This window comes from Pelodiscus sinensis, chromosome 1 (assembly GCF_049634645.1).
Source record: "Pelodiscus sinensis isolate JC-2024 chromosome 1, ASM4963464v1, whole genome shotgun sequence".
Classification (NCBI taxonomy): domain Eukaryota; kingdom Metazoa; phylum Chordata; order Testudines; family Trionychidae; genus Pelodiscus; species Pelodiscus sinensis.
The window spans coordinates 154,978,470-154,995,773 of record NC_134711.1 but is presented as its reverse complement, the minus strand read 5'-3'; the positions used below and the strand labels follow the sequence as shown (position 1 = coordinate 154,995,773).

Below are 17,304 nucleotides of genomic sequence, written 5' to 3'. Positions count from 1 at the left end.
ATTAAAGTACATCAACTCCAGCTGCGCAATTAACATAGTTGGTGTTCCATATTTTAATTCACACTTCCGTAAGTATAGATGTGGCCTAGAGGAGCTTAGGTCAAACCACAGTAGGTCAATTTTCTAAACAATGAATCCACACCACTAAGCCTGTTCCACCGACTTTAAGGGGTCGTTAAAGTCTATTTCGGTACACCTGCTTTTCACAAGGAATAACAATAAATTTGATCTTGCATGCTTTGCTTTAGGTTAGTGCAGTTGCAGCGCTGTGACAGCTGACATTTTTGGCCTCCAAGAGGTGTCTCTCAGTGCCTCGCTGGGACCACACTGACCAGTACCTTCAACTCTACTGTTCTCCAGGTGCCCAGGAAAAGCTCCGGGAAAATTTGAATTTCATTTCCTGTGCGGCAAGCAGACTTCAGAGCAGGCAGCACACCTAACCAGCACACCTGACTATGAATGCTCAGGGTTGCAAATGAGCTTCAGCCTGGACCTCATTGTTGTGTGGGGAGAAGAAGCAGTTCAGGTAGAACTACAAAGCCGCAAAAGAAATGCTGATATCTATGCCCCAATCACACACAGCTTGGTAGAAAAAGGATATACTAGGGATGCTCAGCAGTGCTGTGTGAAAATAAAGGAGTTCAGGCAGGTGTAGCAGAAGACAAAGGAGGCAAATTGATGGTCTGGGTCCTTGCCCCAAACATGCTGCTTCTAAGAGCTGCTGCATGGGATTCTAAGGGGAACCCGACCAGTTTCCCAACCCAGTCTGTGGATTCCTTCCACGACACTCCTGGCAGCAGCACGGAGGACAGTGTGGCTAAGGAAGAGGAGAAGAAGAAAGGTCAGCAGGCGAGCAGAGCATCCGATCTCACCGACAGCCAGGACCTTTTTATAATGTTGGAGACAATCTCCTACCAGGACGTATCGCTGCTGGGCCTTGATGGTGGGGAGGGCACTTCTGGCAAGTTCACATTTTTAATCATGGTACAGGGGGGTTAAGGCAATTGGGTCTGATCTGTGGCGACCACTCTACCTACACAGCGGGGGCTCCCCGGAACAGTTTAACATGTCTAGAGACGGAGTGGGAATCCTCTCTGTTCATCTCCATTAAGCTCTCATTGAGGTACTCTTTCATCCTTCGCAAAAGGCTTCTGGGGAGGCCATCCTCTGCAGAAGAACACTTTTCCATAGCAGTAAGGGGTCTGGCATCATTGCAGCACAAAACATTGCAGCATAAGGTCCAGGTTTCTGGCTGCATTCCATCAGCATCCCTATCATGCTGTGTGATTCGGAGAAGACTGATACCGCGCATGGCAACCGCGCATGAAGCAGGGGAAGCTATTGTAACGGGTACCACAGCAGTACACCTCCGTTCCCTCATCCCCAACAAAGCATTGTTTGAGCTCCTGCCCAGATGCCATCCCCGGACCCCCTCCTGCCCACAGGCTCCTCAGTGTCCAGGTGATCCTCTGCCCTTCCACCTGCAGGCTCCTGGGGGAAGGGAAAGTTGCACTCTCCCAGCAAATGGGAGGCGCCAGACACATGGTCACCATGTGAGAAACTCACCTGTTGCCACCATGTCCACACCACCTTCCACTCCTGCCCACAGGCTCCATGCTGCCCCAAGCTAGAGCTCCAGCCCAGCCCTGCTGCTGCCTACCTGGCCTCACTCCTGCCCGTGGCTGCCACTAGGGCTTGAGCTCCGCGGCTGCCACTACCAGCCCCAGGGGCCAAAATATCCCTGCTGCTCCACCCACAACTCCGTGCCCCCCCAACACTGGGCTCCCGCCTGAGTCGCCACCTCCACCCCACCCCTTTTATTCCTCCCCCAGCCTCCCTGTACCTGGCCTCTGTTGTCCTGGATCATCTGTGGTCCAACACCCAGACCAGAGTCCAGGTTAAGGGAGGTACAACCCGTAGTGGCGAAATAACAATGACTGACAGCCACCTGATGAGCCTCCATACACCAAGGTTCCCCACATGGAGATGTAATACAATTGATGCTGGACATCTTTTATCACCTCACGTTCTTCTATTGTGGTTCAGTGATTGTGGCACTATTTATGTGTTTATCAGAAGTATTAATAAACAACTGTGAAAATAATTTGTGAATGTTTCTTGTGTTATTGTTTCTTGTGTCACTATTCTTCGTGTGCCCCTAGGCTCTCTCGCTTTAATGATATGCATAATATAACACTTTCCCTAACCCTCCAGATATTGGAGCCAATCAAGGAATTGAACCCTTGACAATCACTGCAGCCAGAGCTGTTCCATCTATAGGATGGTTTGGGGCAACTGCTCCAGATCCTGCACTTTGGGGGGCCCCACGGTGTCCAGGGTGGTCTGGGGGATTAGCAAGGGACATGGCACTGACAGCAGGGGTTGGGCCTGCCCCTGCGCTCACTGACAGTGGGAAGTGGAACAACCTGGCCCCAATCTGCACCACTCCCCAAACTGCATTGCTCAGGGGAGGGGACCTGGCAGAAGGGGTGGGATCACTCCCTCCCTCTTTGGTGGTAAGAAGCAGAGGAACATGGCTGGAAGTTCATGGAATAGAGCGGGCTGGGGCTGGGGCTGGGGCTGGGTCGCTCTGCTTCCTCCCACTGCCATGGGTGAGTGTGGCGGTGGGCCCAACCCCTGCTGCCTGTGCCAGGCCTCTGCTAATCCCTTGGGCTGCATTGCTGGGAGAAGGCGGCTTAGAGGAAGAGGCAGAGTGTGGGTGGGGTGGGAGCAGGGACTAGGGCAGATAGGGAAGGGATCTTGGATTTGTTCCAAACTCTGGAGGTGGGAGTATGCACTAGTGATCAAAGAGCCTTCTGCCAATTCCCTTCAATCTTGGTTCTTTCTGCTTCATCCCCTCCAGTCCCATCTCTTCCACACTCTTGTCTTTCTCACCCCAGTCCTACTCTCACATCTTCCACTCTGCCAATCATTCTTGTCTCTCCCACCTGCCCAGTTCCTTCTCCACAGTTTCCCTCCCCCCACCCACCAGTCCCAGTTTCCTCACTCTCAGCTCCTCAATCTGTCTCCCTCTTCCTAGCCTCACAAGTCTACCCTCTGGACTTTAATCATACAATTACCTGTTTATACTGCTCTATATACCACACCTTGAAATACAAGAATAATATTTATATTCCAGTAGGGAGGTAAGCAACTAGTGCACGGGGCCAGCAGGGGACTCAAGCAGGCCCCTGCTGGCCCCATGCTCCCTGCTTTTGAAATGTACAAGAGCCCCAGGATGGGGGGCCAGCAGGGGACTCAGGACCTAACCCTAAGCCCCCTCTCTTGCACATTTCAAAAGTCGGGAGCACGGGGCCAGCGAGGGACTGCTTGAGTCCCACGATGGCTCCGTGCTCCCCACGGGCGCTTTGCTTTTGAAATGTACAAGAGCCCCAGGATGGCTCTTGTACGTTTCAAAGGCAGGGAGCACAGGGCCAGTAAGGGATTGCTTGAGTCCTCCCACTGGTCCCATGCTCCCTACAGGTGTCCACCTTTCAAATATAGCCAAACTGGCAGGGCTCTTCCTACATTTCAAAGGCAGACTCCCCTTATCCACTATTTAGTTGATTTAATCTTAATTTAGCACCCTTATATTCCAGTTGATTCATTATGCGGGCAAAATGAGAAAGTAAGCAATTGTCCTGTAACAGTGTTCTGTGTTTATATGTCTGATTTTGTAAGCAAGTAATCTTTTCAAGTGAAATGAAACTTGGGATAGGTGAGACAAAGAGTCCTAGAAGGGGTACGGTAGTCTGGAAAGATTTGAAACCACAAGTGGGTATAAGATCCCATAGTACTGATGAAATCCCATAGAAGTAAAAGTAGTTTTAAGATCACTGCCATCATAATACATTTGGGGTTAAATATATGGTAATTTCATGTGTGTGTGTCTAAGGGGAAAGTTTTGCTATAATATAAAATTACTTTGCCCTAATATCACCCTGGATAAAGTAATTTTGAACTGACTCTTAAGTAACTAAGGGCAAATCTACATGAAGTTGGTGGCAAACTGAGGTGTAGATCTGCCCTGCACTAGCCTGCAGGGCTCCAGTTGTCTGTATGGGCCCTGCCGCCCCACACACAAAGTTTCTTAATAATCTAAGTTACAACTGTAAATCCAATGTTTCTGTATGCAAGTCCTATAACTTTTCTGCTTCTAAATTCTGTTTTTCAACTTGTTTTGTTCAGCTGCCATGAGCGATTACATAATGTCATTGGCACAGAAACCTAATTAGTATTAGTAAGAATCTGTATTTCAACTATCCATAATTCTGTGTTGATACCAAAAATTCACCCACCTGGAGCAGCACACAATTAAGTTTGCCTATGTGACAAGAAAAAACCTTGAATTAATTAAAATTATTTTTGATATACAGAAAAATCCCATGTGGAATTTAATCTTTTGAAGTTTGTAAACACCCTCATTTAGCTATCTTTGCCTTCTGTAATTTATTTGCTTTAGATCCTATTTTTCTAATAAAACATTTACAATAATTTTCCATTCTGTACTTTAACAAAGTAATAGAAATCGAGGGACTCATGAGAACCTCGGTATAAGTATCTCATTAAATAAAACTATTTAACCAATGTGTGTTTTATAACATGTTTCCCATAACAGGACAGCAGTTTCAGTTAGGCAAAACTGTAACTCTGAATATTTAACTCTCTTTACTAGATAAGTCTCAAACTCCTGGCTCATGAGCCATCCCCCTTCAGAGTGATTGCACAATCATCCAGTGTGCTCCACTTCTCCATGGCTCCTGATGCTCTGGGGAGTGCGGGGGCTTATTGACCGCTGCTGCCACACCACACCCGGCTCCCTCTGTGATTCCCAAAACTGTGTCCTTGGGAATAGAGTGCCATGGGAAGAAAGGGCAAAGGTGATGGTGGGAAGGGGTGCAGTTTGGGGAGTGGTAACGTACAGGTCTTGGGTGGAGTGTGCAATTGCTCCAGCTGGGTATGACTTGTGGGCTGGAAATTTGAGACCCCTGCTTTATAAGCTTTGACCTAAATTTTACCAGTCTAAATCTCATGTAAGTCACTGGTTGTAGTGGAGTAACTCTGTATTCTTACCAGTGAAAATAAGAGTACACTTTGTCTCTATAAACCTTCTGGTTTCACAATGAAGATAAGGCATTTCAGCTGATCATTACTTCTTTAAGATTGTAACCTGGTAACAGCTGGTTAAAGTATGCATAAGGCTTATGAGCATTAGAAGCATTCAAAGCTTTACAAATTAAGTAAGCCAAACTTGGAAAGTTGTAGATATCCAAAGCAGTATATTAAGCCAGATTACTTTTGTTGTACAAAAAAACCCCACACACAACTACAGTGTATATATATTTAAAATCCTCCACTAGCTTCAAAGAGACCAAACCCTACATCTCCTCTATTTTGATAGCCCAAACACTGGATCCATTTTACATGTTAGAAGCCTCTTTATATATACTGGCCCTGTATTTCAAAAACAGCATGGAAAAAGGGCAACATGATCCTGCTATCAGCGTTTCAGAACCAAGTAATTTTGTTCTACAGTGATAGATCCTTTGTTATTTCAGAATGATCAGAAATCAGCATGTATGTAGCAACTGAGCAGAAGTAGTCAAAAGTTGAGCTGTCTTCTGGGATCCTGTAATATGTTCACTTTGTCCTACTTCCTTTGGCACATTTTTTCCCCAAAAAAGCGGTGTAGGCCAACATTGTAATCTTTCTCCTTTAATAAAAAGTCAGAAATGGCTTAGAATTCAGTATGAGTACTAGCAACTTTTGCCAGTATAGTAACCTTGCTGAAGGGTGTAATTTTTAAAATTTTTATTTTAGTTTGACATTTCTGAACCAGCAAATGCCCTAGCAGAAGCACTTACACTGGCAGAAAACAGCTTTTGCCACTGTATTTAAACTAGCAGAAACTGTACCAGCAAAAGCACTTTTTGCCACTATAAACTGCATCTACACTTAGGAGGGTTCAGCCACCATAACAGCAAAACTTAAGTCAAACGGACCTTAAAGCCAGGTACTCTCATTTATGATTCATATGATATATAGTATAATTGATAAAAAGAATGAACACTGAATTACACACTCCATTTCCCCTCTATTTTCCCACCCCACTGTAGCATTCCACATTCTAGCAGGGTGTCTGTGTGGCCTCCACTTTTTTCATGCCAGGGGCTTCTTCCCCTCACCTTCCTTTCTTATTGACTCAGTTTGGTGAATTTCTGCAGCTGACGAGCGAGACAGTCTGGCAATATGCGATACACACTATTGTAGTTATATAGCAATTTGCGTAGCTTTTTCTGAAAAAAGGCTCTAGTGTAGACATAGCTAAATTCTTGGGAAGCAAGACACAGTGCTGAAAGATGTTCCAAAGGTAGGTTCCACAGCAGCAATAGCAGCTACCTATGTAGCCCTTCAGTGTCATCTGTGGAGACAGTGGGCCACCCAGCTTACAACAAAGCAGCAGCTCTATAAAAACATGGTTGTACCAGCTGTATTGTGGATGTTAAGAGTGACAGCTTCACATTTCTGATTCTTCTTGTCTTTGCCAGCTGTTTCATATTAAGTAGCAAGCCAAGGGCAGCCACCAAAGTATTAGTAGATGAGTAGAACAGTTTCCACCATCAGCATTAATTCTGTTTCAATGACATTATTAGGAAGATCAAAAAATTACAGAACACTTTTACTCTTATCTGTAATGATCCTTATCTGCTTCTTTTAACTATCCAATTTTTCGGTGCTTATAGATTACCAGTTTTGTCTGTTTGGTTTTCCCTTTGATATTTACATACCCCCTCTGCTTCTTGTTTCCTGCCCCCTTCCATTTTTTTCCTTCCCCCCTGTCATTTCTCCCCTATTTATTTTGGGTCTGGACATCTTAAACTCATAATTCTGGCCATCTGAAGAAGTGAACTGTGCCCACGAAAGCTCGTGATACCATCTTCATGTTTTGTTAGTCTATAAAGTGCTACCAGTCTATTCTTTTTTAAGTTTATCCTGTACAGACTAACCTGGCTACCCCCTGAAACTTTTATTACAGAATGCCACCACACAGGTGAGGGAGGGTTATATCTTGTATTTATTGCCCTCTAATATCTTGGGATAGACACAGCTACAACTATAGGGCATACAACAAAGGAAGGCATCAAATTTAATGATCTGAAGTGAAAACAAAAAGACACAGAAACAAGTCCAATAAAAGATATTATCTCACTCATATTGTCTCTCCATTATGTCTATATTAGAAACAGGATCAACAATCCACTACAACTCTTCTTAATGACTGTCTGATATTTTGATTCACATTAGTTTTGAAAAGTTTAGGCAAGACAAACTTAATGGTATAAAATTTAAAAAATCAGATCCTGTATTAAAGTTTAGATAGAAAGACCTATGAGCCTGAGTTCAATCAACAAACTAAATCATAAGAAACACATGGACATGTACTAAAGGAATAAGTAGAACAATAAGGTAACAAGGCATTTTAGTTTTGAAAGTACCCTTTAAGAAGTCAAACATATAGTTACATTACTGACCAAATACATCTATTCTTATAGTGGCACAATTCACATTTCAGTCTCTTTAATCATCTCTGTATTTTTGTTTTTCTTAAGCGTTTGGTCTAAATTGCAAAAATATACTCACAACAAATGAAATCAGTGTTTCAAGTGGCAGCACACAGTCAGCTGTTCAGAAATTAAATGTACGTTTATCTGTAAGGAGTAAACATTCCTTTGAGGTCAAAAGTCTCTTGAGCAATGCAATAAAACGTAAGGCGGAAAGGTGTGTGACTCTTACAGTTACCTAATGAATTCCTGTCACCTGAATGATACGGGGCACCGGAGAAATCTGATCTCACTAAGTGTTTCTATACAGCTGGGGTTGGGTCTGCTGCCAGCCTGAGACAGACACAAGGTAAAATGAACAGAGGGGGAAATGTATCCTTCGGAGCAAGTGGAAGCCACCTGGATGCCCAAATCTCAGCACGCCCCTCTTCTTGAGACTGCAGTGCAGGAGAGCCTGGAGACAGGCAGGGGGAGGTGCAAAGGCAACTTTCACTGGGACAACTTCTGCGGGTGAAAGGAAGGGGCAGAGCCAGCTCCCCGCCGCACAAAGCCTGCAAACCTCGCAGCGAGCCCGAGCCGGCTGCCCTCCCACGTCAGCCAGGCACAGGGCGGGCTGCGGGTGACCCAGCGCATGGCTGGACAGTCCCCTGAGAGGGGGCCGTGCCGCTCTACGCCAGCCCCGCCCGCCAGGGAGAGGGAGGCAGGCGGGGTTGGAGTAGAGCGGTTTCCTCCAATCATCTCTCGGCTCTGCCTTAGCTCCGCCCCCCCTCATCGGCAGCGAAGAAGTTTCCCCTGCCCCGCCCAAGAAGAGGGAGGGGGAGACAGAGAGAGCAGCGTCCACCCGGAAGAGCATCCCTGCTGCCTTCGCGCGCTAAGGTGTCCCTCGAGAACCCTCGAGCGGAAGTGCCACTCTAAAGGCGCCACCTGAAGGAGGAGGGGGTGGGGGGGGGGGGGGGTGCTGCGCATTCCGGCGCGGAGAGGTGATTGGATGAGTGAGCAGGGAACCCGGGAGGTGATTGGAGGAGCGGAACCAACAGCGCGGCCTGAGCCACAGCGGGGAAGTGATTGGTGGCTCGGAGTTGCGGGGGGCGGAGTTTGTTGCCCCGGAGACGCCGCGGCTGGGCTGGGGCCTGGGGTCTGCGTGCAGATGGAGGAGGAGGCCGGCGGTGCCCGCCGCGGCGGGGAGGAGCAGGAGGCGGCGGAGCGGGGCCCGGGCGCGGCCTATCACATGTTCGTGATGATGGAGGATCTGCTGGAGAAGCTGAAGCTGCTGAACTACGAGGAGGAGGCGCTGCGGCTCCACCACTTGCGGCCCCTCTCCAGGTGACCCCTGACCCCGGCCGCTGACCCCTGACCCCGCTGCCGGCACGCGCCCTCTGACCTGGGACCGTTGTCAGCGGCCCTGCCACGCGCGGGCGAGGGTCCGTGGACGGGGCCCCAGGAGGGCTCAGGGTGGGACGGGCGCGGGAGGGGCCTTTTGCTCCCCCGGCCCTTGGGCAGCTCCCAGCGCTGAGGCCTAGTTCACACTCCTGCTTTACAGCGCTGTCACTTGATGCGCTGGGGGGGGGGGGTCTGGGGGGGGGGGCTTTGCACCCCTGAACCAGTAAATTACAGGGTTGTAAAGTGCCAGTGCAGAATGTTTGCGCTGCATAGTGTATGCATGGGCCAGGGAACTGCATGTGGGACCAGGGCTTGCTTGTGAGTGAGTAGGTAGCACACACCCCTCTCTCCCTCCCCGTCCCTACCCCCCATCTCTGCCCACATTGGTGGAGCATTGATCTGTCTTTGAAACCTGGGCTTCTGGTGTACAGGTGGGGATCTTAGGGTCTCTATTCACCAGAGAATTTGTCTGTTCTGTGTCCTTCTGTGGCAGTCTTCTTCGCCTGCCAACATGTCCAGCTGTGGGGTGTTCCCAGCTTTTTACAGTCCACGGGTCCAGTAATGGTGGAAGAACTCTTTTTGCTTGTGGCTTCACTGTGGCAGAACACACACAAGAGGTCTGTGAGATTAGTGACATTTCAGCATTGGCTTCTGTCCTTTGGAAGGTGACAGCAGCAGCTCTTAGAGGGTCCACCAAGGCACTTGCAACACATTTGATGCACTTGATGCTTCCAGCCAAAGCTATGGATTCTCTATATATAGAATCATATTTCGGGAGCAGGGCCACAAGCCCAGGCTTGTGGGATCACATTATTATGAAGACTTGGGAGACGATCAGTGGCTTCAGAAAATTTTACACGTGGAAGCAGACATTCATGAAGCTGTGTGAGAAGCTTTCCCTGACCATTCTGTGCTGGGATAAGCACATGAGTGAGGCCATATCATTGAAGAAATAGGTAGCTAGTTCCATCAGAAGCTGGCTACCTCACACTGCTACAGGTCTGTTACTAACCATTTTGGTGTTGGCATTTTGCTTGTGAGGATTGTGTCTTTAAAAATGGCCAAATCAGCTTAAATCTATAGCTGCTGAGCTAGATGGAACATCTGACAGTGGATGGTGCCATGTACTTCAGGGAATGAACAGAGTTTAGGGTATTTATCAAGTGATCCATTGCCAGCTTCTGGCAGTTAACATCCAAAACGTGGCATTGTACCATGACTGTCTTGTCTAATAGCCATTAATGGACCTGTCCTTGAACTTAGCTAACTCTTTTTTTTGAACCCAGCTGTGCTTTTGCCATCACAGCATCCCTTGGCAGTGAGTTCCACAGGTTGTGTGTGGATAGAAGAAGCACCTCCTTGTGTTTGTTTTAAATGTTCTGTCTGTTAATGTCATTGCATGATCCCTGGTTATTGTAGTATCTGACTATGGAAATGACACCTTCCTGCTCAGTTTTTCCATGCCATTCACAGTTGTAGAAGTTTGTGTGAGAACTTATTACACCCACCTTTGGGTTAATCACAATTCTAATTTTACTGAAATAATTGCTGACTCTGAAGAAATCGATTTCCCACACAGAGCTAGGTCCATTGATGATACTCATATACCATAGTTCTTCCCAAGGAGCAAGTGAATGTCATCTGCATAGGGCACTATTTCATACTTATGCAGACCTTGGTCAACCACACAGGCAGATTCATGGACACCAGTGTGGAGTGTACTGGCAAAGTGCATTGTATTAGGGTGCTGAGGTGAACAGGCATTTACCCTTTTGGACAAACATGGGCTATTTCTCCAAGTGACGGGGTCTCTATGTCCAATAAGTTTAGGAGATTCTGCTTTTCTTGCCCGGGCTCATTAAATCATAGTTTAACTTAAGAGATGCTGGCAGTAGAAGATTGTTTCACACTTAGAATGATGATGGTGTGCACATTTGACAGACTCAGAGAAAGACTGTGCTGTCTGCAAAACCACTTGAATGCCGGTGTTGCTGATTCTGTCCATATCGTAGTAGCATGCTGCATATTGCACAACACCTGTAAGGCATCAGGAGAGCATTTTTACTTGGAGTAGACTGAAAATGCTGCTGGTTTGCAGGTCCAATACAGGCAACCATAAGCAGCACCAGTTATTATGGGGGCTGTATCCAGACAGGCAAAGGATTTCACACATGACTTCTATAATCTCATCCTAAGGTCACGGGTGACGGAAATAAGGGTATGTAATGCTGGTGAACTGTTATGTGCCTTGCATTTTATTGCTACTGCTATATTTTATGTGGGCTTTGCAGTATATTAAGGGCTTCCTGGAGGTTTTTTTGTGTACATGAAGTTCATTTTGGAGGTTTTTTAAAACAATTTTTAACTTTTATATCTAGGTCTAAAAGTTGGGGAAGGCACTTTGTTAGTTTGTGTTTGAAACCAGACTATGTTAACATGAACAAGACACTGTTTTAGAGCATGCCAGCAGCGTCCAGTGTTTAGCTGGAAGGCAATACACCCTTCTAATGTGCTCTTCTACTCCCTGTGGAAAAGTACTTAGATGCAAGTCACAGATCAGAGGCTGCTTGGGTAAACATAAGCTGCTGGGAAAAGGGTGAAGTTGGCACAAATTGAGTAACCATTTCTGGTGGTTTTTCATTTTTCACTATAAATTATGTGAATATTATTCTATGTGCAGTTTGGCAGTATTGCAATGATACTAGTTCTGTATGAGTTTTGATAATTGTTTAAAATATCGTTTTAAATTTTTGTATTGTTATAAATAGCTGTACATGCAAATATGCATAAAATAAAACACATTTTTTTATCTTTTTGTAGATGATATATAAGATGGCACAGTGAAATACATACAACTTTTACAGATTTGTTAAAATATGCTTTGTCCTGTTAAGATCAGTGGTTCCCTAATTGTGCTCTGCAAACCCCTGGTGGTCTGGAATGGTACTACAAGGGGTCCATGGAAAGTTTCTTTTCTTTTCTTTTCTTTTCTTTTCTTTTCTTTTCTTTTCTTTTCTTTTCTTTTCTTTTCTTTTCTTTTCTTTTCTTTTCTTTTCTTTTCTTTTCTTTTCCCTCTCCACCTCCCCCTCCCTCCTCCTCCCCCAGGATGAGAGGGATCTGTGAAATTTCAATTGATTGAAAAAGTGTCCATATGCTCAAAAAGGTTGGGAACTACTTGTTTAGATTATTTACTTTCAGGAACATTTTGCATAAACTCTTGCAAGATGATCACTTGATAGTGATATCTTTAGAATAATAGGGACCAATTCTGAATTTAAAGAAGTCAGTGCAACGAGGGAAGAGAATTGAGCCCATTGTATTTTAAGGGCCTGAGTGTGATGTAGAAGAGTAATTTTATGTTTTATAAAGAGTAAATAAAAGCTTAATTCAGTTCAGAGTAATTGAAAGCTGGAGAGGAACCTACATGAGCAGGCTGGAGAGGAAGGACCAAAGTCTGTTAAATTCCTGGAGGGGCTTTAAAAATAGCTTGCAGATTATCATGTTAAGACATACTTGATGGCTTGCTCATTCACTTGAGGCAGGAGAAGTGAATTGCCTGTAAAACGTTCAGTCCCTTGGCCCTGGCCTATAATAGGGCATTATTTCGAATTAACCCCTTTTAGGATGAATTTATAAGCAGAGTATCCACAATATCAAGTCCGTTATTTCAAAATAACAGCCTACTATTTGAAATATTTACTTCTGCTTTCCTGGGGGAATAATGCTAATTTTGAAATAACTATTTCCCAGAGTAATTTGAACTAATTGCTTCCTGGGGCTCTAAGTCAAGACAGCATGTCCATGTTAACGGAGTGTGCCTTGGACTAAATTTGAGGCTTCCCTGTCGTGTGGACATGCTGTTTTGATATTTGGGGAGTTATTAAATCAATTTTAGTTATTTCAAAATAGTTTCCTAGTGTAGACATGCCCTTAGAAATTAGTCCTTCTCTTTGTGTCATATACATGATAGATAGCAGTGACTTGGGTGATCTCATTTTGTAATTTTATTTATGATAGAAACTGCTAAGCTTGAATAGTTTATCACAAATTGTTAAGGAAGCTGCTTTCCCATGCTGTGTTGCCCTATAACTGAAGGTTCTCAGTTGTTCAGAGAATCCCATATTTAACTTTTTTCCCTTTTCAAACAGACACTACTTTGCATTGCCGACTAATCCTGGTGAGCAGTTCTACATGTTTTGCACTCTTGCTGCTTGGCTGATTACGAAAGCTGGGCATCACTTCGAACAGCCACAAGAATATGATGACCCCAATGCAACAATATCAAACATACTTACAGAATTGCGATCATTTGTAAGTGTTGAACATATTTTTGTGTTCAAATGTGTTACATGTGCTTATATACTTCAGAAAGTGTACTAATTGTGTCTTCAATCTCTATGCCGACATTTCTGAAGACTTACAGACTTGTGTTGTTTGTAAATTTTATACCACAAAATTTAACATGTAGATTATAAAATCTGGAGCACTAATTCCCTGTACTGGGACTGCAAAAATTGGTTCATTCTCTGTTAAGGTTTCTCTTCGTCTTGGCTGCTATCCTCACACATCAAGCTCTGACTAGTTCATAGGTTCCAAGGCCAGAAGGGACTGTTATGATCACCTAGTAAGACTGATTGCCTGTATAATAGGCTATAGAACTTCCCTAAATTAATTCCTGGAGCATAACTTTTTTAGACAAAACATCCATTCTTGGTTTAACAATTGCCAGTGATCCAACCAACTCTTGATAATTTGTTCCAATGATTAGTTACCCCCTCTATTAAAAATTTACACTTTTTTCCAGTCTGAGTTTGTCTGACTAGCTTCCAGACACGAATTTTGTTATACCTGAGTTGCTTTCCTCATACCCAGAACTATAAGCAACTGTGGGTTTGAGCTGGAGCCTTGATGTCTACACTGAAGTTTTATAGCCACAGTCCTGGTCCTACATGTCAGAATCCACTTACACAGGCCAGCCAGGGTTGTTTTACTGCAATGTAGACATGTGTTAAAAGACAGGAAACAAAGGGTAGGAATAAATAGTAAATTTTCAGAATGGAGAGGGGTAACTAGTGGTGTCCCCCAAGGGTCAGTCCTGGGACCAATCCTTTTCAACATATTCATAAATGATCTGGAGAAAGGGGTAAGCAGTGAGGTGGTAAAGTTTGTGGATGATACCAAACTGTTTAGGATAATCAAGACAGAAGGAGACTGTGAGGGACTCCAAAAAGATCTCACCAAACTGAGTGATTGGGCAACAAAATTGCAAATTAAATTTAATGTGGATAAGTGTAAAGTAATGCACATCAGGAAAAATAACCCCAACTATAGGTACAGTATGATGGGGGCTAATTTGGCTATGACAAATCAGGAAAGAGATCTTGGAATTATCGTGGATAGTTCTCTGAAAATTTCCACAGTGTGCAGCGGCGGTCAAAAAGGCAAATAGGATGCTAGGAATTATTAAGAAAGGGATAGAAAAGACACAGAATATCTTACTGCCCCTGTATAAAAGTATGGTACGCCCACATCTTGAATACTGTGTACAGATGTGGTCTCCTCACCTCAAAAAAGATATTTTGGCCTTGGAAAGGGTTCAGAAAAGGGCAACTAATATGATTAGGGCAGTGGTCCCCAACGTTTTGAGGTTGCTGGGGGCGGGACCACTCACGGGCCTGGGGGCGGGGCCAAGCATGCGCCGCGCGCCCGGGGCCGGCACCGGCATGCCCCGTGACCCCGGGCAGGGGCCGCCCAGGTATACCCCGGGCAGGGGCTGCCCATGCACCCAGGGCTGGCACCTGCTGACCGCCCGGGGGCAGGGCCAACCGAGATTGCTCCACGGGCGCACATAAATGGCCCGGCGGGTGCCATGGCGCCCACGGGCACTACGTTGGGGACCACTGGATTAGGAGTTCGGAATGGAGATTTAAGTGATATTAAGAGAAAAAGATACATTTATAAACAATAGAAAGCAAAAGAAAACATGCTTCCTAGTGACTCAAATTTTAAATTCCAGCAAACTGTATCTTTGCCTAAAACAGTTTCTCATTTACAGCCAGTTAGCAGCAGTTCCTTCCCTGCAGTCCAAGAGAATACACTTTCACAGTTCTCTTCCCCCCTCCCCTTTTTTTAATGGTCCATTGAAGCTTTGAAATGTATGCCTTTGAAGTATATGCCTAGATAAAATGTCTCCCTCCTTTGCTTCTTTTCCCATTGATTCCCTTTGTCCATATGCTTCCATTATCTTTTCCCTTACCTTGTTTAACTTGTGTTGAAGATAGGGTTGCCAGATGGTTTAACCAAAAATACCGAACTCCCCTTCCCCTCCCCCCCCAAAAAAAAACACCAGGGAAAAATTCTGTTGAAGGGGAAAAAGCGGGGGGGGGGGGGGGGAGGGGGGTGGAAGAGACTCCAAGAGTTATTAAGCAAAAATAAAAAATTAAATTAAACAGCATTAAAACAGCATGGCCCCTTTAAGTGCATGCAGAGTCAGAATAGGGATAGGAAGAGAAGAGGTTGAACACTAAGACTCAGGGAAGGCATTGCTTCCTCTTGCTCAGGTCTTTAGGCTTTTTTACCGTCGGCCATCTTGTTTTCTTAGTTGAGCCAGAAGGGAACTTCCCTGTGGAACCAGGTAAGCGGGGGGGGGGGAGGGGGGCTGGGCCCCATTATTGAGTGTCGTAGGGTTGCCAGGTATCTGGTATTTTCGCCTCCTGGCAGGGGGAAAAAAACAAAATACCAGACATTTTAGGTGTCCGATATTTTCTGAATTTTTTTTTACCAGACAGGAGGCGAAAATACCAGTGTGTCCAGGTCAATACCAGACACCTATCAACTCTAGTTGAAGACGCAAGCAAAATAAACATGTTTGTTCTAGGCAAAAAGTGCTATCTGCTATGCTTGGATTGAGTATATGTTAGGAACATAAATTTCCAGCACATGTATAACTCTTTATATTCTTCCTGTACGTGTATAATATAATAATCAGCAAGAATAATAATTCATAAAAATAAAATACTGCTTGATACACTTGTGTAGTATAATATTATATACAATCAGTTGATTTGATTGCTCATTCTTTGGAATTCAAACTCCCTGTTCTCCTCCTGTGGACTCTGATTTTCCTTTCTCTGCTAGATTGAGGAGCCCATTGAGGAGTACTGTATTTGTTTCCCATGTAGATTACTTATACACTGTAATCAAGTCACCGCTTAAGCTTTTCTTTGCTAAGCTAAATAGACTAATTCACCATAAGACATGTTTTTTCATCTATAACCAGTCTCGTCTCTTTTCTGAATGCTCTTCCACTTCTTAACATCCTTCCTTAATTGTGGATACTAGAACTGGACACAGTTCCAGCCGTAGTAAAACTGGGGCCAAGAATAGGGTAAAATAATATCTTCTCCTATGCAGGTTTCCCCTGTCAATATATTAAAGGATTGCATTATTGCTTTTAGCTGCAGCAGTGTCCTGGGACCTCATGTTCAGCTGATTATCCACAATGTCCCTCAAGTCTTGTTCACAGTCACTGCTTACAAGGATGGAGTTTCTTCCATTCTATAAATATGACTTACGTTTTTTGTTTCTAGACGTGTATGTTTACATATAGCCATATTAAAATAGCAGCTAGTGAGCTGGGAAAACAAGCAAGCAATTCAGATTGTTTTGTGTCAGCTACCAGTTCCCTTCATTGTTTATCTCTCCCCAGTTATTAGTTCATAGGCAGACTTTCAGTGATTATTTGTTTTCTTCCAGTCATTGATAAAAATGGTAAAGAACATAGACAAAAACTGATCACTGCAGGACTCCACTAGAAACTTGCCTGTTCAATGGTGATTCCCCATTTGCAGATACATATTGAGACTGAGTCCATTTAATGTGTGCCATGTTAATCTTTTAATATTCTAATGTTTAAATCAAAATGTTGTGTGGTATCATGTCAGAGATTATAGAGTTGTAAGTCTATTATATCAACACGATTATTTTTATCCACCAAACTTGTAATTTCATCAAAAAGACATATCAAGTTAGTTTGACAGGATATATTATACACTCTGATTGGCATTAATTAAATTACCCTCCTTTGATTCTCTATGAATTGGGTACAGTGCAAGCCACTCTATTATCTTGTCCGTGATCACTGTTAGAAAGACAGGCGATATTTATTTGTGTCATCCCGTTTATTCTTTTTAAATAGTGACCCAATATTCACTTCCAGTTTTCAGGAATTCCAGTGTTCTGAGGCTCATTTAATTCAGTTTTAATGGTCCATTGAGCTCCTCAGTCAACTTGTATCCAAGAATTTTAAAAAAAGCTATCTGGGCTTGCTGATTTAAAAATGTCTAATTTTAGTTGCTGCTGG

At 44.4% G+C, this 17,304-nt stretch overlaps 2 protein-coding genes across 4 annotated transcripts in view; one reads left to right on the top strand and one right to left on the bottom strand.

Moving 5' to 3' along the window:
• HHLA2 (HHLA2 member of B7 family) overlaps window positions 1-8,457 on the bottom strand; it is a 31,248-nt gene extending 22,791 nt beyond the window's left edge. Inside the window, exon 1 of one of the 2 annotated variants that reach the window (XM_006116805.4) lies at window positions 7,642-8,457. The gene's annotated coding sequence lies outside the window, so the exon portion shown is untranslated. The remainder of the gene's footprint in view (window positions 1-7,641) is intronic. The other variant, XM_006116806.4, reaches the window with a different exon arrangement.
• Window positions 8,458-8,511: 54 nt separating this feature from the next.
• Window positions 8,512-17,304, top strand: part of IFT57 (intraflagellar transport 57) — a 29,205-nt gene continuing 20,412 nt past the window's right edge. The window contains exons 1-2 of one of the 2 annotated variants that reach the window (XM_075908250.1): window positions 8,512-8,885; window positions 13,091-13,253. In XM_075908250.1, coding sequence (XP_075764365.1) covers window positions 8,551-8,885; window positions 13,091-13,253 — 498 coding nt within the window. In that variant the 5' untranslated portion in view covers window positions 8,512-8,550. Of the gene's footprint in view, window positions 8,886-9,193; window positions 9,560-13,090; window positions 13,254-17,304 lie in introns of those variants that run through there. The other variant, XM_006116802.4, reaches the window with a different exon arrangement.